Source organism: Protomyctophum bolini, assembly GCF_963924005.1.
Source record: "Protomyctophum bolini genome assembly, chromosome: 7".
NCBI classification, from domain to species: Eukaryota; Metazoa; Chordata; class Actinopteri; order Myctophiformes; family Myctophidae; genus Protomyctophum; species Protomyctophum bolini.
In genome coordinates this window covers 41830112-41857757 of record NC_137868.1, presented here as the reverse complement: position 1 = coordinate 41857757, position 27646 = coordinate 41830112, and the positions used below count along the sequence as shown (strand labels likewise).

General features: G+C 43.3%; 1 protein-coding gene across 3 annotated transcripts; it reads right to left on the bottom strand.

The window, feature by feature from the left end:
* Positions 1 to 1952: 1952 nt before the first annotated feature.
* On the bottom strand, positions 1953 to 27226 carry cyth2 (cytohesin 2). 3 transcript variants are annotated; one of them, XR_013964413.1, is made up of 13 exons: positions 27079 to 27226; positions 18705 to 18855; positions 16908 to 16974; positions 16400 to 16518; positions 15995 to 16075; positions 15664 to 15776; positions 14844 to 14992; positions 13425 to 13536; positions 8622 to 8698; positions 7933 to 8004; positions 5925 to 6079; positions 3367 to 4403; positions 1953 to 3298 (listed from the first exon to the last, which is right to left on the bottom strand). XR_013964413.1 is itself a non-coding variant. In XM_080768827.1 (12 exons), the coding sequence occupies exons 1-12, from the start codon at positions 27143 to 27145 to the stop codon at positions 4316 to 4318; spliced, it is 1251 nt and encodes a 416-aa protein (XP_080624953.1). In that variant the 5' UTR covers positions 27146 to 27226; the 3' UTR covers positions 1953 to 4315. The 3 variants fall into 3 exon arrangements, 1 of the variants encoding a protein (XP_080624953.1); XR_013964414.1 differs by having other exon boundaries at positions 1953 to 3366; positions 3401 to 4403; XM_080768827.1 differs by having other exon boundaries at positions 1953 to 4403.
* Positions 27227 to 27646: the final 420 nt, after the last annotated feature.

The window sequence follows — 27646 nt, the reverse complement described above, 5'->3', positions numbered from 1 at the left end:
CGGGGAAAGAATCTGTGTAATTTTAGATTTTAGCCTATTAAAAAAAAAAAAAAAAAGAATAGTAGATACTCAAGCTTGTGCATCGGCCATTTTTGAATAGCCACAATAGAATATCTTTTGAAAAATCTTTGACAGTGTTTCTTGAAACAGTTTGTAGAATCATCCTCAAGTCTTAATGAGTTGAGAGCATCAACAAGAGCTTGTGGTCGAATAATAACCCAACATTTGCTGAAAAGTAACGTTTTTGGACATATGAGGTTTCCGCCCAACAGCGACGATACAATACCTAATAATAATATTGTATCAAAGTGCAGTAGAACAATGGTTTTCAACCCTTTCCATATCAAGGCCCATTATTTATCCTGCATTTGAGCCACGGACCACCATTTGATAAGATTTAAGCCAAACTAAAAGGAATAGTTTGTTATCGTTGGATACGATTCTGTCCACAATTCCACGCTGCATTGATGTTGTGCCATAGGAAATGGCACATGTTGATGCAAATAACAAATTCGTCAACACACAATTGTGTAGACTTCTTCGTAAAGGATTAAGTAAGGCAGATGTTTAACTCTTTGAGAGAGTAAAATGAAACCAAATATTTGGTTTCATGTTATGCTCTCAAACAGTTAAAGACCTATAAGGGTCCATTAGGTTACCAACCACTGGTGGTCCGCCCCGGACCACTGGTTGAAAACCACTGCAGTAGAAAATGGAAGTTATAGAAAACCTCTGTCAATTGAATGATTTTCAGCAGCCAATGACAGAGCAGATGGGAACTCTGTGACCAATAAGACATTAGAAAGGTTAAGACGCCTCTTCCGGCTCTGGGGGGGGGGCGAATGCTCTCAGGTGAGAGGCAAGCTTCCGCGTTGGTGCCAATGAGGAACGTAATGAAAGGAAGGGACGTGAGTGACGTGACTGAAGGCCTGCCATGACACGTCCATATATGGGCGCACTTCCGCCCTCAGTTTGATACAGTTCGCGGGTCCAATGAATTGCAGGGGCGAATGAGGCGTCTATACCTTTCCACGTCCGTGATTCACCTCTGTGCAGAATGAAGGTGATTTGGAAATAGTAAACAAGGCTAATTACATCATAATAACTGGGCTGCTATAGCTGGACTGGCCACTGTAGATGGCAACGCGGCACAGCGCAGCACTCATCAATTCCCATCGCAGTTTCACGTGATCCACCGCTAGAGGGTGCTAACGAGTATTAGTAGTGTTAACAAAAGCATTTTGACTACAGTAACCTTCAAAATGCTAAGAAATATATAAAATTAAAAAAAAAATCAATAAAGTGCAAAAGATCATAATTATCCTATCCTAACTAAATCTATACTGTTAATTGACAAAAACTATAGTGTATTTAAATATCAAAGGGGTAGTAACAGGCAAATCTTTTTTTTTTTTAACCGATTCATTACGCTTATAATAATTTAACCATTACATACCAACGAAAAGATCTATCAATTATGACACTGCCGAATTGGTACAGTTCGTTTGGGACATTTTTTCTGGATTTTGTTGTTGTAATGTAATGAATTTTGGCCATAGATCTGCTGTGAGTGTGAGACAGTGTCTTCCATTTCATGACGGACAACAAAAGGAGTCGTGGGGACACGGTGAGAAGGAACAGGAGCAAGGAAGGGACAACATTTTGACATACTACAATAAAACGATTATTTTGTGCTTTTATGGAGAGGTGGTGACTCATTACTTAAACCATATATATATATATATATATATATATATATATATATACTTAGTTGACCGGAGTCGTCCAGGTCAATACTAGGCCCCTACCTCCCCCCCCCCCCTCTACTACATCAAATATCTTCCTTGAAAATAGCCGAATCTACAAGGTCACAACACGTCGTGCTGCGACGCCCTGTGAACTTGTAGATCGGCCATTTCCGCTGATTGCTCACCACAGGATAGGGACGCTAAAGTTCATGTGGTGACAAGGCCCTTAGAAAGGCTCAGACCAGGACTCATTCATACTACAAAACGTCCCTTTTGCCGCTGACAAAACGCCTCGTCATTCCCCTGGATAAAAGTTCAATTGAATTTAAACTCCCCGACCCACGCTTAAGACATACAGTATGGCTCAGATCAGAAAGAAACCTCATCCACTCAATTTTTGTGTCATGGGGGAAACCCCTCCCCCAAAAAAAGGCAAACAAAAACACATGCACCTCTTCGTTCAAACATGAATTCACAACATATTTCATCTATATGACACCGTCAGCTCGTTGGGAATATAACGCAATAGATTTTTTTTACCTTCTTCATTTTCTTCTAGTTTCATGAGCTCATAATCACACCTCAAACATACATACGCGTGTTGTGTGTTCCGCCCAGTGCTAGCTAGCAGGCATACGTTTCACCAGTAACACCTATGGAAAAATGCCTCGGTTCATTGACATGCAAGTTCTACAGTAGCTTGTACGAAGAGAGAAAAAAACAAAGAAAAAAACAAAACAATAAATTAAATCCTTTCGGTGTGTTGTAAACAAGTCTGCCAGCTTCTATTTACAGAACAAAATATACATTATAAGCTGCCGTCGTTAACTTCTGAAGACCCACTTATACAGCGAGTGGACCCGGGGTAGTGTGTGTGTGTGTGTGTGTGTGTGTGTGTGTGTGTGTGTGGCGGTGGTGAACAAAGATGCGTGTGTTCATCTCGAGAGGAGACATGCTGCGGAAGTGACTCCCAAACAGGATCAGCTGGTGGTCGTTAGAATAACGGCATTATAACGGGATCATTCTCAAAGAGGCCGCACTAAAAACACTACCCGGGAGACTATTGCTCATAAACGTTACTAAGAAATAGTAATAGAAATAGTAGCCATTCTGACCTGAGATCAGATTAAAAAAAATGTCTTCTACATCCCGACAGTTTTCTGAAAAAGCTACGTTTCTAAGTCAGTCGTTCTTCGATTTTTTTCAAAAATAGCAGACCTACAACCTTGTATGAGCTTGTAGATCTGCTATTTTTTCAATAGCTAAAGCATATCATCGTGCTAACACCAACAGGGGTTCCCGCCCAAAATGGGTTAAACAAGCCGGGCGCAGTCAGCTTACCTCTGCAGAGAGAGAGAGAGAGAGCTCGGCAGCAGAATTATGGAAAGCTGCCAACTCAAAGAGCTGATCTGAGATCAGCTCTGTGCTCCGTATTTAGACCCAGCGGTCCTCTGTGAACGGGGTGTAAACATATAGACAGCAATGGACAGAGTGACACATTTCCTCTACGGTACGAAAAAGTGGGACTTATATAATGCCGATATCGCCACCTGTAGCCAATTCATTTAGAGTAAAAACCAACGCCTGTAGCCAATTCATTTAGAGTAAAAACCAACACCTGTAGCCAATTCATTTAGAGTAAAAACCAACACATCATCTCAACAGTCCGCTCCAGTGATTACCACTCCTCAACCAATGAAACCCCCCCGATACTGCTGACCATATTCCCCATATTTACTAAATAGAATACTACACTAAATCCATAATAGGTATTCTAAAGGTTTTATCTCAAACATTTATATGATCCAATAGTGATTGCAGCTAATCTTCAAAAACATTTACAATGATCCGATAGTGATTGCAAGCTAACATTTCTCGAGAAAATCTCAAGAAAGAAACTTCAGGCTATACTGAGATGCCGGTTAAAGATAACATGTGAAAAAGATTGCAATGGTTTGTTTTTTTAAGTGTACCAGAGTTCGCTTGCTTACCCTGAATAAGACACTAACTTCACAGTTTACTTCAATGACAAAACGAGAGACAAGAGGGGACAAGGGGAGAGGGTGGGAGTGGGACAGTGTGCTCTGGTTGTAGTGTATCAGTGTGAATAGTAGCGTAACACAGTGCTTCTCAACCGGGCAGGTCGCGTGACAGAAAAGAAAACGCATCATAAATTCATGAATATTATGTTCGTAGATGTATTGGGTCCTCGACGTTATGGTCAACACAAACTTCGGGCTTCCCAGTGTGTGAAACCAGCTTTGATAAAGCACTGGTGTTTAAAGAGAGAATTCATGGTAGCAAAAGGCAGCCGCTGTGTGGAGGAGCTCTTTTCGCTGAATGTGCCTTTTCAAAAAAGTCTTATAAAGAGGAATAGCGAGTCCTCCCTTTTCCGGGAGACAAGGAGGTAGGGGAGGAGGAGGTAGGGAATGACGTGATGGAAGAACTCATGAGGGACAACAAAGGATACAAAAAGATAATCCAATGTACCTCGCTGTTGGAACTGAGTGGAGACATGGAGAAAGGGAATGGGCGAGGGAGGGAGGGCAGGAGGGGGAATGCATCGTTCAGGGCTGCTCCTCTTTCTTCTTCAGGGATATACGTTTCTTCCTGGCAGCCAGCATCTCATAGAAGGGATCCACGCTGACGGCGGAACTACACAGAGACAGAGAGAGTGTGGGGAAAAGACACGTTTGGTGAAAGGCAGTGCTGATCTCGTCGACTAAAACTAAGACGAAAAATGTTCGTCGACCACCTTTTTTTCACTGACAAAAACCAAATAGAAACAAATGTTAGGAAGGGACTAGTGGACAAGAGGTCGGCTATTTTCAGCAAGTGAAAAATCAGCCATTACGACGGCATCAAGGCCCGCCCAAATACATTTATCATAATGTCATGAGATTTTGGTCGACTAAATCTACAGTTGATTTAGTCGACTAAAACTAGACACTAAAACATTACGGGACGGGTGACTAAAACTAAATGAAAACTATTCAAGAGACTATGACTAAAACTAAAATAGAAATTTGCTGCCAAAAACACTGGTGAAACTTAAGGACCCAACGGATTGTCTCAGGGATGTTTAGTCCATTGACTGATTCAAGATTGTGACTAAACTAACCCTCTGCATTACTGCAGAGTCCGACAAGTTTTTCAATGCATGCAAGTGGTTTGTTCAGAGCTGGGGCATTACATTGAGTTTGAGTTAAGAGTTCTACAGATAAATATTGTGGAAAATAGCTCCCAACGCCTCACAATGGGCCTCTTTCTTATATCATTTGGCAGTTGGCCAATGTTTGAGCAGGTATTAAATTGTCACAATTCACGGTTAGCTCAACCGTCTGGGCACCCAAGCTGCCAAGCCAGCCGGACTGCGTGCCGCAGGTTCGGCATTTGCCGCGTGTCACTCCCCATCTCTCTCCCCTTTCCATGTCTAATTACTATACCCCATCAATAAAGGCAAAAAACGCCAGATTTTTTAAAATATATATATATCTTTAAATTGTGACATCACCTCTGGGAACCCCCTAAAATCATGTGGCCCCCACATGGGGTCCCGACCCACAGGTTGAGAACCACTGTGCTACAGGCCACAGAACCTACGTCAGTGGTTGCCAAACCTTTTAGCGTGAGACCCAAAACACAAATATCCCGGGACCCAAACTAGTGAAAATGGCAGATCTACAAGCTCACAACGCGGCACTTTTGTGAGCTTGTAGATCGGCAACTGAAAAGAAATCATTGAATTTCAGTTTAATTAATGAAAACTTTATATTTTTTGGGGGGGGAATGTTTTTTTTTGAAATGATCATTGAAAACAATATATTTACTCTGATCGGTAATTACCCTATCTATGCTCCGCAATGTACCCTATCTGGAGAAACTGATCTTTTACACCATTTAAGATGTATAGTATATAACATCATTTTGCATTTTTGTGACAGGCCTAAACATTCACTCCTTCCTCCCCACACACACACACAGGAACAGTTTTGACATAATATAATCATTTTTGGAAATATTAAAATTTGCAACATTTCACAAGATCAGTATCAGAACCCATCGATATCGGCCCGATCATGACAAAAACTAAATCGGTGATCAGAATCGGTGCCAATCGGAGCATCCCTATAGTCCCAACCCAGTGTTTTTCGGGGGGTTCAACGGTGACCTTACGTGATGCTGTGGATCCACTCGTCCTTCTCCTCGGGGGTTGGCGCCGAGATGCGGTACACATTGTGGTTGCCCTCCACCACTCGGCCGTCCGCCTCCGTCTTGCAGGCCTTGATCAGCTGGCCGCGGTTATTGGGGATGTACAGCTCAAAGCAGTTCTGTAGGGGGAGGTAGAGAGGGGTTATTAATAATAATAATAATAATAAAACTTTATTTGTATAGCACCTTTCATGACATGAAATGCAGCTCAAAGTGCTTTACAGAGAAATGGAGGATAAAAGAAAAGCAAGGCAACAACATTAAAAACAAGCAGTAATGCAATACAGTGAGGACATGAATAACAAAAATAAAAAATAAAAGATAAATTAAAAGCAATGTTGTAGAAGTGGGTCTTGAGCTGAGCTTTAAAAATGTCTACAGAGGCTGCCTGACGAAGGTACAGTGGGAGCTTGTTCCATGCCGACGGCCCGTAGAAGCAAAAAGCTGCTTCCCCGTATTGTTTAGTTGCCATTTTTTTTGGCAAAGTGAGCAGGCCAGCAGTGGAAGACCTTAGGGGGCGGTTTGGGACATATTTAGGCAGGCAGTCATGTAGGTAGGAAGGTGCGAGACCATTGAGAGCTTTATAGACAAGTAAAATAATTTTAAAATCAATCCTAAAAACAACCGGAAGCCAGTGCAGTGATGCCAAAACTGGAGTAATATGTTCTCTCATCTTAGTTCTAGTTAAAACTCTGGCTGCTGCATTTTGGACAAGTTGTAGTCTGTCAGTTGTTTTCTTAGGCAGTCCTGAAAAAAGTGCATTGCAGTAGTCAAGCCGAGAAAAAACAAAGGCGTGGATTAGCGTTTTTGCATCGTCCGGACAAATAGGGGGATGTACAGCTCAAAGCAGTTCTGTAGGGTGAGGTAGAGAGGGGTTATTGGGGGATGTACAGCTCAAAGCAGTTCTGTAGGGGGAGGTAGAGAGGGGTTATTGGGGATGTACAGCTCAAAGCAGTTCTGTAGGGTGAGGTAGAGAGGGGTTATTGGGGGATGTACAGCTCAAAGCAGTTCTGTAGGGGGAGGTAGAGAGGGGTTATTGGGGATGTACAGCTCAAAGCAGTTCTGTAGGGTGAGGTAGAGAGGGGTTATTGGGGGATGTACAGCTCAAAGCAGTTCTGTAGGGTGAGGTAGAGAGGGGTTATTGGGGGATGTACAGCTCAAAGCAGTTCTGTAGGGTGAGGTAGAGAGGGGTTATTGGGGATGTACAGCTCAAAGCAGTTCTGTAGGGTGAGGTAGAGAGGGGTTATTGGGGATGTACAGCTCAAAGCAGTTCTGTAGGGTGAGGTAGAGAGGGGTTATTGGGGATGTACAGCTCAAAGCAGTTCTGCAGGGTGAGGTAGAGAGGGGTTATTGGGGGATGTACAGCTCAAAGCAGTTCTGTAGGGTGAGGTAGAGAGGGGTTATTGGGGGATGTACAGCTCAAAGCAGTTCTGTAGGGTGAGGTAGAGAGGGGTTATTGGGGATGTACAGCTCAAAGCAGTTCTGTAGGGTGAGGTAGAGAGGGGTTATTGGGGGATGTACAGCTCAAAGCAGTTCTGTAGGGTGAGGTAGAGAGGGGTTAATGGGGGATGTACAGCTCAAAGCAGTTCTGTAGGGTGAGGTAGAGAGGGGTTATTGGGGGATGTACAGCTCAAAGCAGTTCTGTAGGGTGAGGTAGAGAGGGGTTATTGGGGGATGTACAGCTCAAAGCAGTTCTGTAGGGTGAGGTAGAGAGGGGTTATTGGGGGATGTACAGCTCAAATCAGTTCTGTAGGGTGAGGTAGAGAGGGGTTATTGGGGGATGTACAGCTCAAAGCAGTTATGTAGGGTGAGGTAGAGAGGGGTTATTGGGGGATGTACAGCTCAAAGCAGTTCTGCAGGGTGAGGTAGAGAGCCTGGTGACGCGAGGTTAGTTGAAAACCCCTGGCCTAACCCATATCAAAACTGGCGGTCTTTGAAAATGCAAAAGGTAGAGAAAGGACTAAATTCATACCGGTTTCCTGGGGTCTTCTACCTCCCGGATGCTGAGGTTCTCCAGAGGAATGATTCCTCGTGGCTCTTTATCCTGAAAACACACACACAGTGTTCATGTTATGCTTTTAGCATCGATTGATAATTTTATGTCGTTATGGAGCAGTCCAACAAAAGTACAGTGCCACTAATCTCACAGTAGCCAACTTAAAATAAACTCAATACTGAAAAGACAACTCAAGATCTGCAATGTTCTAGGGTAAGACATCGTCATATGATGATTATAAATTATGCATACGGCTCCACACATTCTAGCTGGGGCTACATGATATGGACAAAATGTGATATCTCGATATGTATATCTATATATAATGTACGGAATGACAATGGTCTCACGCACACGCCCAACCTGTGGCAGAGTTTAATTGTCTGTTTGTCTATGGTGACATGCAGAGAAAAAGATACAAGATAAAACATATATCTGTGATTGGCTGACTTTGGCTGTACAAGCAGGGGAAAATGTATCTTGTCCATATCGTTGCATTTTGCCCTTCATCCAGGTTCATATCTAGATAACGACATAAGCAAATATTGCTCAGCCCTAGTAACCCGAATGGGTTAACTAACTTGAAAGTTAGTTAATCAAGCGACGTGGTTATGCGATGACGTACGATATATATGTATAAATGAATGACAAGACAGAAGACTCACCGTGGTGTATTCAAAGTAATAGAGGCAATTATCGGTGAGGATGAACCACCGTCTCTTCCATGTTTTCACCCGTCCCCCTGGGGAAGAAAACAACAATACAGTCACACAACAATGACAAACGGCACTGGAAAAACAATGAAAAAAAAAACTGGAATACAGTCGCACAAAAGTGACCAACAGGACTGGGAGAACCCTGCCTTACACGGTGCAAGGACCAGTAACTATATGTTGAGGGGGGAGGGGGCAGGGGGGGATGTATCATATCAGCGTAAATGTCATGATACAGGACAGAATACTATTCATTTTTACACTGAGACAACACTGTTCTCCATGGGCATTGCGGGGGGAAGACATTTTCTCATCCCCGAGTTAGGGGAAATTGTTTTTACAGCTCCACCCAGTTGATGGCTGCTCAGAAGGGGGGGGTCTAGGTTAAGTGTTTTACTCAGGGACACTTGAGCCAAATTCCAATACCCCAAATCTCGGCCATTCGCTCACTCACACTCGGTGGCTCCAGCAGGTGTTGGCGGTGTTGTGGTGAAATTGGTGACAATCTTGTAGACGTCACATAATGTCAGTGTCCGAACGTAAATCATTGCGGTTTGTGTATTAGCAAAGTGGTATGTAGGCCACATGTTTAAAAGACCTCCATGTAAGTTATGTGAAGTCCAGAAGATGGGTCACATATTTCGGCAGGTCACCAATTTCACTGGAACACCGTCACGCTGGAGTGACCGAGTGCGAGTGGCCGAGATTTGGGGGTATTGGAATTGGAATTTGGCTTTTGAAATGTACTGGGTGAGCCAGAGGTCCAACCGGCTGCCCTCCGGTTCCCAGGCGGTCCTCTCTACCCATTCAAGATCTAGAGGTTACAGACTAGAGCAGGGGTGGGCAACTGGCGGCCTGGGGGCCACATGCGGCCCCCACCTTCACTTAATGTGGCCCTCAGGTTGATGTCGGAACACTGATATAATATTGGTTTCAGCTGTTACTATTCCTAACATGCAAACATGACCTGCTTTAATTACTTCAGTCTAAATTGGTAGCTCATTTCTCAACACGAGTATAATGAAAGGTATTTGAAATTACGTAAAAAAAATATTTTTCAGGATTCCAATTCAAAAATAGCATAAAATAAATCGACAAGCTCAAAACGTGTCGCGTTGCAACGCGTTTTGAGCTTGTAGATCGGTTATTATTATGTGGAAATATAGCGGCCCTCTCCATCGTCAAAGTTGCCCACACCTGGACTAGAGGATAGCTTTCAACAACTCACATATTGTATAGCTGACCACGGTCTAAAACAAAAAGCTACATTTGCTATAATGGTCTCTTTCCAGTACATACCTCCTGAGAAACAAGCAGCGGGCAGCAGAGTGTGGAAATCGCAGTGGGAGCGAGGAGGGATTGAGGAGAGGAGAGAGAACGGACAGACAGATAAGAGGGAGGAAAGATGAGAAGACAGAGCAGGGGGAGGAGGAGATGTTTGTTATTAGTGACAAAACAGATCACAGGCCAACCCCGCCCCGCCACCATGCAAAAGAGAATGATTTAAGACAGTAGAAGCCCGATTTAATATGCTCGATTTATACTCGGTGTAGCGGCATTGTGTCACGCAAACCCAAGTATGAACCAGGCAACACTTATAGTTGCAAAGCCAGTGTCAGGGTGCCAAAATATCCGCTGTATGCGATGCAGCTGTTGTGAGCTCGCAGAGTGGTTTTGCTTTTCGGCCCTGTGACACCGCGCTGTGCAATTAAGTCTTGATTTAAGCATAGGGTATTGCAGTTGGGTCTCTGCCACGATGTGCTGCTACTGTGACACGACTGACCTTCAGCCCACTGCCAGTTGTACGAATGATTTTAAATCATAAAAACATCAGAAAGGGGAGGAGGACAGTCGGGCACGTTAACAGAACAAAGCCTCAGGACAGAGCAGGTTAACAGCAGCAGTACAGTACAGGGTGTTTCACAGCTGCCAGAAACGTGTGTGTGTGTGTGTGTGTGTGTGTGTGTGTGTGTGTGTGAGTCAAAGAAGAGATGCCGAGTGCAGGTGTGCATTTTCTAACCCGACAAAAACGGAGTTAGAAAAAAACGGGCGGGTTCCGGAACATTTATCCACTGTGGTTAACTCTGGTGCTACCATCATTCTCTCAGTTGGTGCTAGGACGTAGATTCGGTCACACCCGTTTTTTTACGGCATGTCGTAAAAGAGTGTGTGTGTGTTTTACTTTCTGGAGCTAAGCTCGCAACTCGCAAGCCTGTCCTGTGCACAATGCCAGTGGGCTACCTACAGTACCAGTAGTAAGTAAGTAGCCTTGCCGAGCCATGGGGCCCATAGGGGCAGGAGCCTCTCTCCTGTTTCTGTAGCGTGAGGCAGCTTGATGTACACGTACACCCCCCTGGACAGGGACTTACTTACCCCCAATCCAACCCTTGATGCCGAGAGTCAAGCAGGGAGGCACTGGGTCCACTTTTTAGAGTCTTTGGTATGACCCGGCCGGGGATCGAACCCCGACCTCCCAGTCTCAGGGCGGACACTCTAACCACAAGGCCACTCTCTGTAGACAAACAGAGTTCTGTGTAGTACAACTGAGACCAGTAGTAGTACTTAAGTCTTGAGCGGAGAGAGCACGAGCAGACAAGCCAATCCGTCTGTATCGACAGAGCCTAATTTGTTTTTAAATAAAATGCTCTGTCCTTCCGGGAATGTTTTACTCTGCACTGTGATTTCCTAGTGGTCTCTCAATTAGCTACAGTTTCAAAGTCTTTGGTTTATTTTAACCACTTACAGCCTGCTGGAAAGTACAAAGCAGGGCTTTTAAAAGCCATGCCGTGAAAACAAAACCCCTGAAAACGTACCTGGAGTTTCTAGTAACCATACCAGAAACTACTTCGAAATGGCACACAAAGACACCTTTCCCTCTTTTTGCTTAGGAGCCAACACTATATAAACCTTGTGGTGGCGGTCTAGCCATCAAGATGTCAGCTTCATTGCCTCATTGTTGTAGAAAGAACAGCGAGTGTGCGTCCCACTTTAGAACCAAGCACTTCTAGAACTAATTAAATCACTTAAACCCTACATAGTTAATTGCCCGGAGTCCCCCTAGGGGTTTATAATGGGCCACAACGCATTGAATCGTGAGCTTGTATTATCTGAGAGTCATTAAGTTGAAGAAGAGCACAGGCTCGAAATGTCACTTGAAAAATATATATATTAAAACGTGATGCAACTACTCTCCCTCCCCCCCCTGCCCTCCTCTCTCTCTCATTAGCAGGCAACAGTGCAGCACTATCTCTCTCTCTCTGTTTCTGGCACAACAGCGCCCCTACTGGTACTAATAGTCATGCTGGTGCTCATTAACGTCACATACATAGGCAGACACATAGGTGAACCAAAACATAGGTGAACACGGACATTGCTGTTCCTTGGAGTGGTTGCACCACTCAAAAAAATGACTAAGGGAGCAACTACAATGTGCAGCTCAACGTTTTTGATCCCAGCTTGTAGATCTGCCATTTTTTGCCGAATGTTCACCCCAGTAGAGATACTAGGCTTTGTGTGGGTTTATGTGAGTCTTGGATAACAGCCCGAGTTGAGCCGACGGTCACTTTGAAGGACAGGATCGTTTCACAGGTTTCATCATCAGCAGTCAGCACTGCTATGTGCACACGTGCACCGGTGATGAAAGTGCAGGCAGGGAGAGGACCCACTGAGCCAGTAGAACAACATCAACCACAAAGGCTATAACCAAGTACCCACGCCGTAGTTGCACCTTAACACATTTTGGGAGGGAAGCCCTTTTGGTGTTTTAACAGCGGTCATCATGAGGCACTCAACATGGCCACATAATGCAACCATTTTGGCCACAGTCTGGTCTGGAGCCCTGCCGAGGAAGCGGTTTGTGAAAGCCACTGCAGTGTCGAGTCAGTAGAGCAAACCCCTAACGCCGGTGCACTCACTCGCAAACCTCTGGGGAACGCGAGTGTGTGAACCTCTGCTAGCATACACAATCAATAATAACAATCAAGCTCCGTCGTGACACATCGAGTTGTGGTAAATTGAGTGTCTCAACCAAGCATGCAGTACCGGGGGTACTTTCAGATAATAAGCTGTTCAAGAAGAAAGTGCTTGTTTTGAATTTAAATTAAAGGTGTATTTCGTGACATATATCCGCAAGGCATCCCTATTATGGGGCAAACAACCAGTGGAAAATAACCTACAAGCTCACACAACGTGTCAAGTAGTGACACGTTGGTTCTGCTTTTTTTCTCCACCCACCGGGAAAGAATTTCCTGTGCAGAGGTAAAAAAAGGAGGGGGGCCTAATATACTTTACTAGACCCCTGGGAGACCACGGTCAATTAACCCATTCTGACCTGAGATCAGATTCATACGAGGTTTCCACTGGACACACACTGGTCTGATGAACCCATTCTGACCTGAGATCAGATTAAAAAAAATGTCAGTCGTCCTTCGATTTTTCAAAAATAGCAGATCTACAAGCTCGTAGCGCGCCACTCGGTGGCGCGCTATGAGCTTGTAGATCTGCTATTTTTCAATAGCTAAAGCATAACATGATGCAAACACCAAAATGGGTTCCCGTTCAGAATGGGTTAAGTGTATATATATATATAGGGTTGAAGTGGTTAAGGACACCTGGATGTACTGTATTAGTCAACCACACACACACACACACAGTAAACAAAGTTATTCAGTCAGTGTTTACACAGAGCTGCATAGAATGCTATGGTAAAAGCATGTGCCCAGGACAGGCCCTCTCTGCCCGCTAACGTCCGCTCACCTAGCTTGAGCAGCCAGCCCTCCCTGTCGGGGTTGAAGAAGGTGTGAGTCAGGTCATTGCCGTCGTCCTCGGGGATCTTGAAGGGCTCATTCTTGATGCTCTCGTACAGATTCTGGGAGATGGACGTTAGTTGGTTCGTTTTACAGGAAACTACACGTTTTCAAACTTGGATTTCATTAAGATTGTATAACTGATCAAAAGTAGAGCTGCACCATTAGGGTATAGGGTGTGTTTGCACAATCCGTCTATTAAAGCAAATGGTGTTTCTTCATTAAAACCTACGAGAAATGGCCTAAAGGCACTTGTCAAGGGGCACTTGTCCATTTTATTTCAACTGACCAATCACGCTAAATCGTGTCTGCCGTTTTCAATACAAATCCTAGTAGCCTATAAAACATTTAAAAAGTAATAAAATCGTAGTTGTAGATGCCAAATTTATGAAGATTAGGCAACTGCAAGTCTTATTTCTTGCACATTAATATGAACGACCTATTTCAATAATGCACAATGTGAAACATTTTGTAAATGTTTTATTAACTGTAGGGTGCTCGTCTAAATTATTCACTATTGCCAACATGTTTATTCTATACCGCGTTACATACTGCCCCAGATTTAAACTCTAGCGAAGAATGTTTGGCGATTGCCTCTTCTCACTGATGAAAAGTAAATAAAAGCTAAGCTACGACACAAAAACGAAGACCAAATATATTGACTTTCGACGAAAGTCATTTTATGCTTGGTTGCATTCTGAAAATAGCAGATCTACAAGCTCGCGATGCATTGTGAGCTTGTACATTGGCTATTTTCAGCATGCAACAAAGTGTAAAATTAGGCATTATGACACCATCAAGTCTAGTCGGACAAAACTAGACTAACACTAAAACATTTCAGATGACAAAAATATGACATTTTATTGAAAATATATCTGGTTAAAATCAACATTGTGGCTGAGTTCTCAAACTCTGCCCAAACCAGTGTTGATTTTGTTGACTAAAACGAAAAATTTCCTCGACTACCTTTTTCCACCGACTAAAACTAAATGGAAACTAAATGAAAACTAAGCTATATTGACTAAAACTAACACCAATATACTGACAATTTCGTCAACAAAATAAAAACTAGACTAAAATATTAGGAAGGGACTAGTCATTGCGACGGCATCAAAATACATTTTAGTCGACTAAATCAACTGTAGATTTAGTCGACTAAAATCTCATGATATTTAGTCGACTAAAACTAGACCAACACTAAAACATTCCAGGTGACTAAAATGTGACTAAAAAAACTAAATGAAAACTATTCAAGAGACTATGGGCTGTATTTTGCAACAACACTGGCCCGAACCCAACCAGGCCCGAACCGACGTTTTCGGGCCTTAGTATTAAGTTTCCAGGCCCGTTGAGAACTCCCCCAGCGTACCCTGAGCAGGTCCTCGGGCAGGTCCCCTCCCTCGTTGATGCCCCGGTTCATGGAGATGAAGCGGTCCAGGCCAGGCTTGTCTCGGACGTTGGGGTTGTGGAGGCTGGTGTTCAGCATGATGATGGCAAACGACAGCACGTAGCACGTGTCTGCAAAAAAACACACGGTTCAATTCAACGGGAGCTTTATTGGCATGAGAATACACACACTTACATTGCCAAAGCAGGTGTCAAAATATTAAAAACAGTTGAAAATGGGGGAAAGTATATACAGTTGGAGGGTGTACAGCATTTTGTAAACGGAGCCATGTCACATTTTTTTTTGCAGTCACTTTTGGACCAATAGCTCAAATGAGATTTAAGATGTGTTTAAAGGTGGCAGCTCCGTTTGCTTGTGCAGTAGTTCTAGCGGTCTACTTGGTACAGATAGCAGTCCTTACGGTGGTTGTGTTTCATTGGCTAACACACAATAGAGCGTCGCAGTCCCGCCCCCTTTCATGACGACGTGAGACCCAGGGAAGTGAATTCCCCGTTCATTTCCTCCATAGGCTTTTAGATTGACTATTGACTACCAAAAGGTATTTAAAGACGTTTACACCGCGGACAAAGTCAACTCGAGTTGTGACAAATCATGACAACAAACAACATGGACCGAACAAATAATGATTTCTTCGACTTTCTTTATTATTTGTTCGGCGTGAACAAATACTCGAGTTGGCTTTGTACGAGGCTCAAAAAGGTCTTTGAATAAATACGTGTGTGTGTGTGTGTGTGTGTGTGTGTGTGTGTGTGTGTGTGTGTGTGTGTGTGTGTGTCTGTACCAGTGCTCTGGAAGACACCCGGGTTGCAGTGGCAGTATCTCTGAGCGAAAGCCTCCATCATTCTGTCTATCTTCTGGGCTTCGCCAGGCAGACGGAAGCTCCATAGGAACTGCCTACGGTCGTTAAAGACAGAGACCAACTTTTAACCAAGCATCCCCATTTAAATTCTTTCGAAAAAAGAAAAAAAAAATGTTCAAAATGTTTCATAAAATGATGAAAATAGCCGATAAGCCAGCTTTGAGATGGACATACGACAGAGCATTGGGGAGAGGCAGTCATAAATCCATCACTTCATCCAGAGCAGTGGGGGAGAAGTGACATCCAAGCTTACCTGAGGGCCTGGACTAGATTGAGGTCGGTGAACTCGTGGAGGTCGACAAAGGCCTGCAGCACTTTGAGGTTTAAATCCTCCCTGCAGGAGCACACGGCAACAGATGGTCACGCAACCGAAGAAAAGTCACTAAAGTCCTCCTTTATTTTGAGTGCTGTAAGGTTTGTCAACTGTAGCAGAGGCTATACTTTGCATTGTTCCGCCATCTTTAGAGTCATACGCTAGCCAAACATGACCATGAAAGGCCAGAGATAGTAGGAGAATGATTATTAGTTTCAGAACGTCCTTCATTTTCCACAAGGGACGGTCATTTTCCGGTCAGTACGGAAACGACGATAAATACAGTCAAAGGTTAAAAGATAGCAGTGTAAAGACAGGAGGGAGAAAATGAGTTTACACACACACCTTTCTCCGAGGTAATCTCCTATAGCCGTCTTGTTGAGGCCTTCTCCTTTATAGAGGAATTGGGCGATGTCCTCTGGGGTGTGTCTGAGTAGCTCATTCTCCACTAAAAATACTATGCCCTGCACACAAACACAAGAATATCCACTTATTTAAATCACCGCCACACAACTCATGCACAGGAATATTGCTTTACGCTATGCAACGGTAAATCGCACTCCCATATAACGGATTCTGAAAATGTACCGCCTTAAATAAAAATAACCGATTGGTCAATGGGGCATGTCGATTTTGTAGATTGTAAAAAAATAAATATTGAAGAGGTAATCGTTAGAATAATCGCCAAGACAATTATTTTGCGCTACAACAAAAAAAACTGTATAACCCCTGCATGACACCCATTATGACACACAAATCAGTCAAATGCTTGTTACAAACCCCAATGTAAGAGATAAGTTCACTGTGAGAAATCAAACTCAGAGCAGGGAAGAAAAAGAAAAAAACCTGATACCTTTTTGGGGTCCATGTTGAATTTCTTCCTTCCCATCGCCACGTGTCTGCTCTTCTGTAGGGTTTTACTGCAGGGAGAGGAGAGTGTTTTAGATTCATGCACTGCCGGCAGCGAGTACCCAAGAGTTTAACCCATTCTGACCTGAGATCAGATTCTAAAAATGTCTTCTACATCCTGACAGTTTTCTATGTCAGTCGTTCTTCGATTTTTCAAAAATAGCAGACCTACAAGCTCGTAGCGCGCCACTCGGTGGCGCGCTATGATCTTGTAGATCTGCTATTTTTCAATAGCTAAAGCATGACATAATGCTAACACCAAAAAGACACATCCATACGTCACATGATAATGCCGTGTCTACCAACAAGCATGTTCCCAAAATAAACACATTTGCATACAATGTACTAGGATATACAACACGGGACACAAGGAATGGGCCTTTTCTGAAACATTCTTAAAGCATTTGGAGATGAATAACTCTGTCATTCTACCAACTGTTGGGCTGCATAGAGGCAGGCAGAAGAAGATGCACCGATCATCACAGAACTTGGTGCGATGAGCGATCACAAAATGACAATGGATTTTTAAAATTGGAAAAAATAAAGTTTACAATTAGAGGTTCAACAGAAAGGTTCTTTTCTAGCTGGCAACCATTTATTACCTACTTTGAGAATCTGAGAGTACTTCCGACAGACTAATTGAATCAATACTGTATGTGTGTTTTTTGCTTCATCATACTGATAGAACTGTGTATAGAGGGTGATGTATGACAACGTTCCGAACACAATCTTTTCCAACAACTTGTGACTGACTATCTTTTGAACTTGAATAAACCAACTCATAAATTGTATTTATTTTGTTTTATTTTATTTTATTATTTTGTTATTTATATTGTTTTTGCTATCTGTGCTTAAATTATTATTTTTGTATCCTACTGTTTATATCATATGTCTGTATCTATGTTTGTTTTTGTATGTCTGTACTCAATTATTAATGTTATTTTTTTATATTGTTTTAATGATGACGATAACTGGGGGGAGGGATGGGGTGAGGGAGAAAACAGGAAAAAAAATGGTATGTTCAAACTGTACTAAATTGTTGAAACCTATTGCCAATAAACATATATTAACAAAAAAAAATGACAATGGAGTTGAGCTTGGTGGTCCGTCTGACCAGTGCTTCTGGCTAACCCTTAACCACGGCATCACAAAGTGTGTAAATTGTGTGCGTTAGACCTGAAAAAAAAGGCTTCTAAATCCTAACAGTTTTCTGAAAAAACCTATGTTTCTATGTCAGTGGTGCTCTCAACCTCTTCCATGTCAAGGACCCCCCCCCAACCTGAAACTATGTTGTTCCAGGCAGGAAAACGTTCGCTCTGAAAGAATTTATATTCAAAAGATGTGCGCCACATTTTCACGATTTTTCCAATAGCTAAAATATATCATAATGCTTACAACACCAAAAGGGGTACGCGTCCTGAATGGTTTAAGTATGTAGGTGAATTAAAAAGGTTAAATCATTATTTTCTACTTAACCCATTTTGGGCGGGAACTCATTTTGGTGTTGGCATCATGTCGTGCTTTAGCTATTGAAAAATAGCAGATCTACAAGCTCATAGCGCGCCACCGAGTGGCGCGCTACGAGCTTGTAGGTCTGCTATTTTTGAAAAATCGAAGAGCGACTGACATAGACGACATTTTTTTAATCTGATCTCAGGTCAGAATGGAAAACTGTCAGGATGTAGAAGACATTTTTAGAATCTGATCTCAGGTCTGTGTAGCAGAGTGAGTGAGTCCTCACCTGCCCTCGGTGCTGGCCTCCAGGCCCTCCACCTCCAAGATGGCCTCGCGGAGCTCATCGCGGAGCCTCTGGATCTCCTGCAGCAGAGCGCCCTTCCTGCGACGGATGTCCTCCAGCTCAGAGCGCTCCTCTGGGCTCAGGTCCCCTGGGACTGAACCACAAACAATGACATTAGAATTATTTATTTATATCCCACGATTTTGTGTAACCCATTTTTCACCCCCCTGTGTCAATTATCTAATGTGATCCTGGGGCTCTGCACACCCTCCGCCAACCTGGGGAGAGCAACGGACTTGAACTGATGCTTCCTTCATGCATGAGTGTCCAAGTCGCTCCTTTTACACCTGACAGGGGGGAGTTTCCCTGGTTGGAAGGAACACGTTATTCCAACCAGTTCCTTTCCCCTCCATCAGGCGCCCCGGCTGGCCAGGGGGAGGCAGTTTAGAGAACAGGATTGCTGCATGTTTTTTTGTGAGGGTACCTACCCTAGGGGACACGGGGAGAACATGCAAACTCCACACAGAAAGGCCCCTGTCGCCAACCCGGCCTCGGGTATGGGCACTGATGACGCCGAGGAGAGAACACGCCGCCAGCGCCCCACAGCGGGAATCGAAACCCAGGACCTTCTAGCTGTGAGGCGACAGCACTACCAACTGTGCCACCGTGACCCCCAATAATGACATCATTACTGACTGGCTCAGGTCTCCTGGGACTGGCACAGGAAGAGAACCACAATGACATCACTGGCTCAGGTCAAAGATGATCAATTTATAAAGATGGTCGAACTTCATTGGAGTCACTAGAGGCGCAAAATGGACTACAAATCCTACAAATGGTCTCCTAAGTACTAGGCTTAGTTTGCTCCTCCCCGACCTCCCCCCACCACCACCCTCTCACAGGCTGACACAACAACACTGACAACGTTATGCGGATGAGCGTTGAGAGCATCATGTGGCAAATGTCACGATTCCCATTTCCCAAATCAGCTGCCCCAGACAACAAAGTGTCTAAGATGGTTATGGAAAATTATATTATTAAGAACACACACATTTTTTTCACTCTTCCCAAATCTCGAGAGTTTGTTGCTGGGATAAAGAAAGGTCGATAACAAAGTAGATTTTCTCCTGCTTCGGGGCTACAATACAGCATGTTCAACGGCAGCTCAAAGAAAACAGTCATAACTCGCTCAAATCTTGACGGATTTACAAATGGGTTGGTTTATTACAAACGTTGTCAACGTTATCTGCGGTTGTCAACGTTATTAAGTATGCGGACGTCTCTGACGTTTATAACCAACCAAACCGTTTAAAAACTGTCAAGCAAGTTATGCTGCCCCGAGGTAAGATGGCCACACACACACACACACACACACAGTTCTGAATATATGAACAGCAAATGATATTCAGTGTTGGTAATGTGATAGGGGGAATTCATTGCCTTGGCAACAGTTACAATACTGTGCACTTTTATATCTGTTGGATCATAACATATGAATACTTGTGATGGTGTCACGCAGTCACGCTGGGTGCGCACAGGGCTGTAAGCTGTCGTAGTCAGTGTCCAGGCTTTCAGCGTGCATGTAGCCTATATGGCACGGTGGTTGAGGAGGGAGCGGACAGTGTGGTGTCGAAACAGCGCGTGTGTTCATGTGAACATGCCCCCGTCCAACTGTCAGAGCTTGCTTTCAGGTGCCTGTGCCACGCAACCACCGCCCGCGTTGGCCGCGATGCTTCCCCCAAAGAAGAAGTTCTGTCGACTGACGCAAGAGTTGTTTTCCCAGTGTGGGTCTGTTGCGCGGGAAAAGTGTGTCCCAGTATTAATCTGTGGCCGTCTGTATGTATTTCACTGGCGACACGTGATTGAGGTTGGAGGACAGGGCTGTGCGTTCCGTGAGGCGGTCCGTGTGTTGTGAGAAGGCACTGGAAGCGGGCAGCTGTCTTTCTCTCTCTAATATATATATATATATATAGTTTAATCTGCCCGTGTGTGAACGCACCATTAGACAGGAAGAGAACCACAATGACATCATTACTGTGGGCTCAGGTCCACTGGGACAGAAGAGAACCACAATGACATCATTAATGTCGCCATTTCAGACACACCGTCTCTACTGGGCCCGATATATACTTGCGCAACAAAGTATTACTCACCCTTTTTAGGCTACAGTAAACACCGGAATCTAACCATTTAGTGAGAGGGCGCTAGTCCCTCCCATGCCCAGAGTTTATAGAGAATCTAACCATTTAGTGAGAGGGCGCTAGTCCCTCCCATGCCCAGAGTTTATAGAGAATCTAACCATTTAGTGAGAGGGCGCTAGTCCCTCCCATGCCCAGAGTTTATAGAGAATCTAACCATTTAGTGAGAGGGCGCTAGTCCCTCCCATGCCCAGAGTTTATAGAGAATCTAACCATTTAGTGAGAGGGCGCTAGTCCCTCCCATGCCCAGAGTTTATAGAGAATCTAACCATTTAGTGAGAGGGCGCTAGTCCCTCCCATGCCCAGAGTTTATAGAGAATCTAACCATTTAGTGAGAGGGCGCTAGTCCCTCCCATGCCCAGAGTTTATAGAGAATCTAACCATTTAGTGAGAGGGCGCTAGTCCCTCCCATGCCCAGAGTTTATAGAGAATCTAACCATTTAGTGAGAGGGCGCTAGTCCCTCCCATGCCCAGAGTTTGTGTGAATTGTAGCGATGATTTGATTGAAAAATCACACCCTTCTGAAGTGAGGGGTGCTAATATATCAACGTCTAATACATGTTGTTTAGGTGATGTAATTGATTACATCATGTAAAAACAAACGGTGCCAAGTTGCCAACACAAACATTAAATGCCATTAACAACAAAGAGACAATATGATTCTTCATTGTCAATGGCGTTTTTAAAACAAACCAAAATGAGGGCAGAACATTGAAGACGCCTATTGTGAAGTGATTGGCCGAAATGACGGAAAAGTGAGGATGCCAATTGTAATTGGCAGGAATGTGATGATAAGAGTGCCCCTCACTTCACACAAGTGTGATTTTTTTTAAAGGACAGTTTTGTTTATTGGTAAAAACAAATTTGACCATTTCTAATGTTGCCTAGAATGAGTATTTTTCAATGGTATGGCATGAAGGATACAGAGAACCAAAATTAATCACAATCAATCAATCACAATAGTTATGTGATTGAGGGGCCACATTTTTCTCATCCTTTACTAATTTAACACAAGGGTTAACTCTTTTCTTATTCTGAATTATATTTGTAATTGTACCGGGACAACCCAGTGACTCAAATCACTGAATTGCTAATAAATTACCAGAGGGCGGATAACAGGATAATGAAAAGGCCTATAATTGGATTAACTAAACATTAAATTGTAACAGGAGAAATGTGCCATGGAGCGAGGTGGAACTTGTTAAAAGGGCTGCTTTCTATGTTGTGCAGCGCAAGCGCCTCTCCTTCAACAACAAGTGCTGGACACTAATCAATGTCATTCCATTATTTCAACAAGGACGGAATTTCCTGTAGATTCCCTTCTGCTCCGTGCTAGCCACTCACTGACCTGTTCCTAATGTGCCCGTTTAGTTTGCGCGCTGAAATGGAAATGTATGGAAAAGCAGTCAGTTGATTGGTTTGTTGCCATATCAATAATTAAAGACGCTTTAATATTAGTAATATAGTTTATATACCCCACTGGGCCATTATTATATTGGTAATAAGGCTGCACAATATAGCTGTCGTATGGTAAGAGGCATGAATATGCACAATATCAGTATATATACATCGTTGATTTATCGATGTATCAACAATATATCGTCCACTTCTAAAGCCAGCCCCAGTTTTAGCCTGTGCCCCTCACTCAGTTTCTCCCTCTTTCACGCACCTGTTGCTCTGTGTGCCCTGTGGTCCGTAAGTGCGTTTACCAACACCATTTTTTTTAAATAATGTTTAGTTTTCAATGTTGCAACACTTAAAATATAGAATATGAAATGTTAACGGTAATGTTGTAAACTCTTAAGTGCTGGACCCTCGTCTGGTTTGACAGACAGGTAGTGTGTGCCGGCCGGCTGGGTGGTGTGTGTGACAATCCAGTTGAAGTATACCTTTTGGTACGGCGACAGCGGCGGCAGCGGGCCCGGGAGAACAATAACGCGACATGAGACAGACAGGAGACGGGAAAAATCGGTATCGGCATATGCTCAAAATCAAATGATCTGAATCGGAGTGGGAGCAAAAAATATAGAGATATGAAATTTTGTCCATATCGTGCACCCCTAATAGAGGGTATGCGCAATGCTTAAAGTGAATGGCACATCGAGTGGCAAATCGAGTGGAAAAGCAACAGGCAAAGTTGTTTAATGCAATCAGATAGGACTTTTCTGAGTGGATGTATGGGCTGTCAAGGCCAGGAAAGTAGTTTTTTGCCACTCAGTCCTGCATCACTTCCTGGTTTGATGATGATGTCACACGCATACCCTCCATTGGTAATACCTTAATTTGTTAAAGCAAAGTTTGTTAATATACCTACGGTATGTGGTGAGCATCGTAGAGGTACAAAATGGTTTTTTTCTGAGAGTTCACCCATCAAAATAATCTTATTTGGGGCGCCCGGCCCGCTGGCCAAGTCCCCCAGGCGCATGCCACATAAAAGGCGTGTTCGAGTACCGTTCATGACAACATTTGCTGCATGTCTCTCCCCTTCTCTCTCTCCCACTTCCCTGTCTGTCTTCACTAATAACTATCAATTAATGCAAAAAGCCAAAAATAAACAAATCCTGTGTAAAACAAATGTCAAACAATATATAATTAGCTCTTCTAACCGGCCCACCATATCTTAGATAATGCGTTTCAAAATCTGACTGTTCCCAACCTAAAGAATGCTTTTATCCACGTTCTCTCCCTATCCAAGAACTGACCTTGAGCTTCTATTCTATGAAAGAGCTTGTTGTTCGTATGACTGACTGTCTTTTTTTGTTTTTACTTTTTAACTAAATGTCCTCAACTTACCTCAAGTGCAACATTCAAGCCAAGGAAATGGCCTAGCCCTAGACAAATGATTAGCCAATCTTCTTTGTTTTATACACAGCTGTGCACCCGTGTGCTCGTTTTTATTTCTACCCAGTTCTTAAATTAGCAATTGATTATGTTGTGGCCCACCATCCAATAATGACTTAGAAGAAAATGCATTAAAACTTATTTTCAGAGCCCCGATCTAGGCTAACAAGTCAAGTCTATCAAAGAACAATTTTCCTATACAGGATCTCCTCACTGGTCAACAAAAACACCTTGAAGACCCTAACAGGAGCCCTAGTACAAGGTTTCTACGACTATGCATGCACCTCTTGGTACCACAGCACATCAAAGGCCCTTAAGATAAGGCTCCAGACTTCCCAAAACGAACTTGTCAGGTTACTACTTGGCCACACTCCACGAACCCACCTTACCCCTGGCCATTTTGACAGACTGGAAGTCTGGAATGGCTTAGGGTTGACGACAGAGTCCAGCATCTTGCAATGGGCCTGGCCCACAAGATTCGATACAGCACCAATATACCCTTGTGCTAAATACTTCCTTAATATCAACGAAGTCCACACCCATAACACCAGAGGGAGCGCAACTAACCATGTGCAACCCAGATTCGTCACAAACAAGGGACTAAATTATTTTCGCTCCTATGCCACCAAAATGTGGAACGCCACACCAACAGTCATTAAGACATGCAAATCCCTTGACTCCTTAAAAACTGCTCTCAAAGGGCACCTACGGACGGCTGCAATTCGAAACTGGCCCCCGTAAAACCAGGTGGCTTCCATTTTCGCATTGCAACTTTTCAGGACTAGAAAGCCTGCAGTTTTTATTAGCTTGTATTCCCCATCGATGATGCCATTTTTTTCATGATTATTAGTGAAGACTTATTATATGAAGATAGGTTGAAAAGTGGTCCTTTAATAAATTCATCAATCAAACAAAACAAACGCAGAGGCATACATCCTAAATATTAGTATCATGGAATGCTTCAATGACCAGATGCTGAGTCTTCGTAAAGGTTTTCTCAAATGTAAGCCTAGTCACTAAGGTCTCAGAGGCACTTGCCCGGGCAAGTAAAAAGTCATGTTCGACTTGCCCAAAGGTCAAGCCCTCTTGCCCGAAAACCAAAACGAAAAATGTCCATTATAAAATGATCAAATGTGCGCTTGTAGAATAAAATGTTGTTAAATCCAATCGATAACTGGCGACAGACACTTTGAAAAAACAGAATGAGTGCAACTGCATTGTGAATAGCCTATAATATGTAATGAAGATGGAGTGCACTTGGCCGTCGGGGCAACCTGAATCCTGAAAGCGACCTCCACTTGCCTGAATGTTTTATTTACTTGCCACAGGCAGTCGGTCAACCGTGTCAACCCCTGCTAGTATTCCAATTATGTGCCAGAGTCCAGAGACAGACAAAACAAATCTTAAAGTCCTATATCTGTCAACATTCATTAATGAGAAATAAGACCCGATTTAATAATTAGACAATAGCAGCCAGCAGGTAATATATTACACAACGGTTTTGAAGACGATCCACTTCTCTGTGTAACTTTGCTTTCTCTGTGCAAAAATGTATAAACTTAGCATGATTTTTGGCTCTCAATGGTACGTTTGCACTTGTTCTAAGGTGTGTGCGTAAGAGCATCAGCTAGTGTTCACTGCTAATGTAAATTTTGTCAGGTTCCATTTAAATTTGAATGATCACACAAGCGCCTGGCTGCTTCTTTAGCTGCCAACGATGCAAATTCTGTACCTCACATAAAGTGTTATCTCCCCTTCACTTTCTTCCGACTTTAAATAGCACAAGGGATAGATTCATCAGCCGTCATGCCCTAGTTAAAGTCTGATAGCAATGGTATAACGATAGGAGCTGGATTCATATCATGGCAAACATTTACTGTAATGTCATTTTAACATGATTCCAAGTCCAACACTGATACTGCTGTCAAACAAGTCTATGAAGCCATCTATGAAAAAGTTGAATCTGCAACACAATTTTATACCATATGCAGTAGGGGGGGGGGGGAGGGGGGGGCTGGGGAGATACTTTATCTCTCTCCAAGGGGTTCTTGGTTAGTCGCAATTTGCAACTCTAGATTGTTTTATAATGGGATGAATCTAGAGTTGCAATACGCTCCTTTGACTCCCCATTCATCCAAATAGCTTTCTGCAATCTGCTTGTATTAAACGACGTTAAACTCACCAACATTGCAACTCGGCCAAGCTTGAATTATCCCCTTTCAATCTGCCATGCTTTTGTTTCATAAAAATCCACCGTAGACATGTTATGAGCTACTTTCTGTCTTTGCATTTGCACATAATTCAGGAGGCAGCAGCATGGCCCGTTAATAAAAACGAGTGCTCCCAAAAACTCCAACACTTAGAAAAAGAATCACCTGCAACAGAAAGTAGCTCATAACATGTCTACGGTGGATTTTTATGAAACAAACGCTTGGCAGATTGAAAAGGTTGAATTGCTCTAAAAGCATGGCCTAAAGCTGCAATGTTGGTGAGTTTAACGTCGTTTAATACACCCCTTCAATCTAGAGTTGCAAATAGCGGCTAGTCATTGGCATGGCCTGAAGACACTGGTGGTGTAGACTAGAGTGTCCACTCCCAGAGATGGTAATCGTAACGGGCATATCAAAGTGGGGGTCCAATTTAAAATAGGTTGAGAGAGAATCACTGCTATAATATTCTACGCCATTAAGCTTGTACCTTTCCTGGTCGTGCTTCTGGATTAAAAGGTTCAATCCAACTATATATTTAGCTACAAATATATCATTACACTTGGTAAAATATAAACATGGTCGGGTTTGGTAGCCATGGTGATGTTTTGGCAACAACAATAGACCAGACGAGTGTTTACTATGCAAAAATGACAGCTGCGCCTCAGCACCAACCACGCCCACAGTAGACTGGCATGAATGAGAACCAGGATTCAGGATGAGACACAACAAACAATATAATACAGACAGACGTCTACCATTTCAAATTAAAGTGCACAGTTTAACTGCTCTGCAAAAAAATGTTTATATAAGTCAGAACACCGCATAAAAAAAGCAATATGCTCCCTGCACATACTGTCCCTTTGAATGGAATCCATCCATTTGTTTAGTAGTGCTAGTTGGTTACATCATAATAAAATATGCATTGGGTGAAGTGAAAAGACGCGAGGCACACAGATAGAACATTGTGTATAAGTTCACACTTCATCTTATTCACCGAGTTGTTGTTGTTGTTGTGTGTCTAAAACATTCCAGCAAATAAACGGAGCCCCAACGAAGACGATGGATGGATAGCGCTTTAGCTTAACGTTAGCCAAACAGTCCGTTTTAGTGTGTTTTAGCGGCACTTACTATAGTCCAGGTCGTCCATCTTGGGCGCTTTGCTTTTAGGCATCAATATCTCAGAGTCGACTGTCATTCAATACCAGAAGAATGTGGATATATGTGGAAATATATCCTCCAAATTAAAGGGAAATAAATAAATAACAACCCCCCTCGCGTCTCCGTGGGCCAGAGCAAGACAAAGGAGGTGGCCGATAAAAGGAGGAAGTGACGTCACGTACGTTACCCCCCTGGACTTTAATTTCTAGTGGCCGGAGGATCCGGGAGGATCCGGGAGGATCCGGCTATGTGATTGGACAGTTGGTTGTCAGGGAGACGTTGCTAAGGGACCCGTTGGGTCAACGTTTATTCCCTAGTGTCTTCCGAGTTCCGATATTATGTATAATAAAACTGGAAATAAACTTGTTGTACCCTGAACGTGGCCCCATTAGTACCACAAATCAGGCACTAGTGGAACTGTACCTATTCTACAAACTGTGAATAGAAATTTCAATCAATCAATCAATCAAAGCTCCCTAATATGGGCATAAAGGGACAAGGACCATTACATTGTTTACTTTATAGGGTCATTAGGCTA

Bases quoted from the DNA above. Each gene is read 5' to 3' on its own strand.
- cyth2 (XM_080768827.1), bottom strand. From the start codon at position 27,145: ATGACAGTCGACTCTGAGATATTGATGCCTAAAAGCAAAGCGCCCAAG. The intron at 16,975-18,704 runs GTGAGGACTCAC...CTCTCCCTGCAG, and splicing joins GAGGCCAGCACCGAGGGCAG to TAAAACCCTACAGAAGAGCA. The intron at 13,537-14,843 runs GTACGCTGGGGG...TCCATCTCCCAG, and splicing joins TGCCCGAGGACCTGCTCAGG to AATCTGTACGAGAGCATCAA.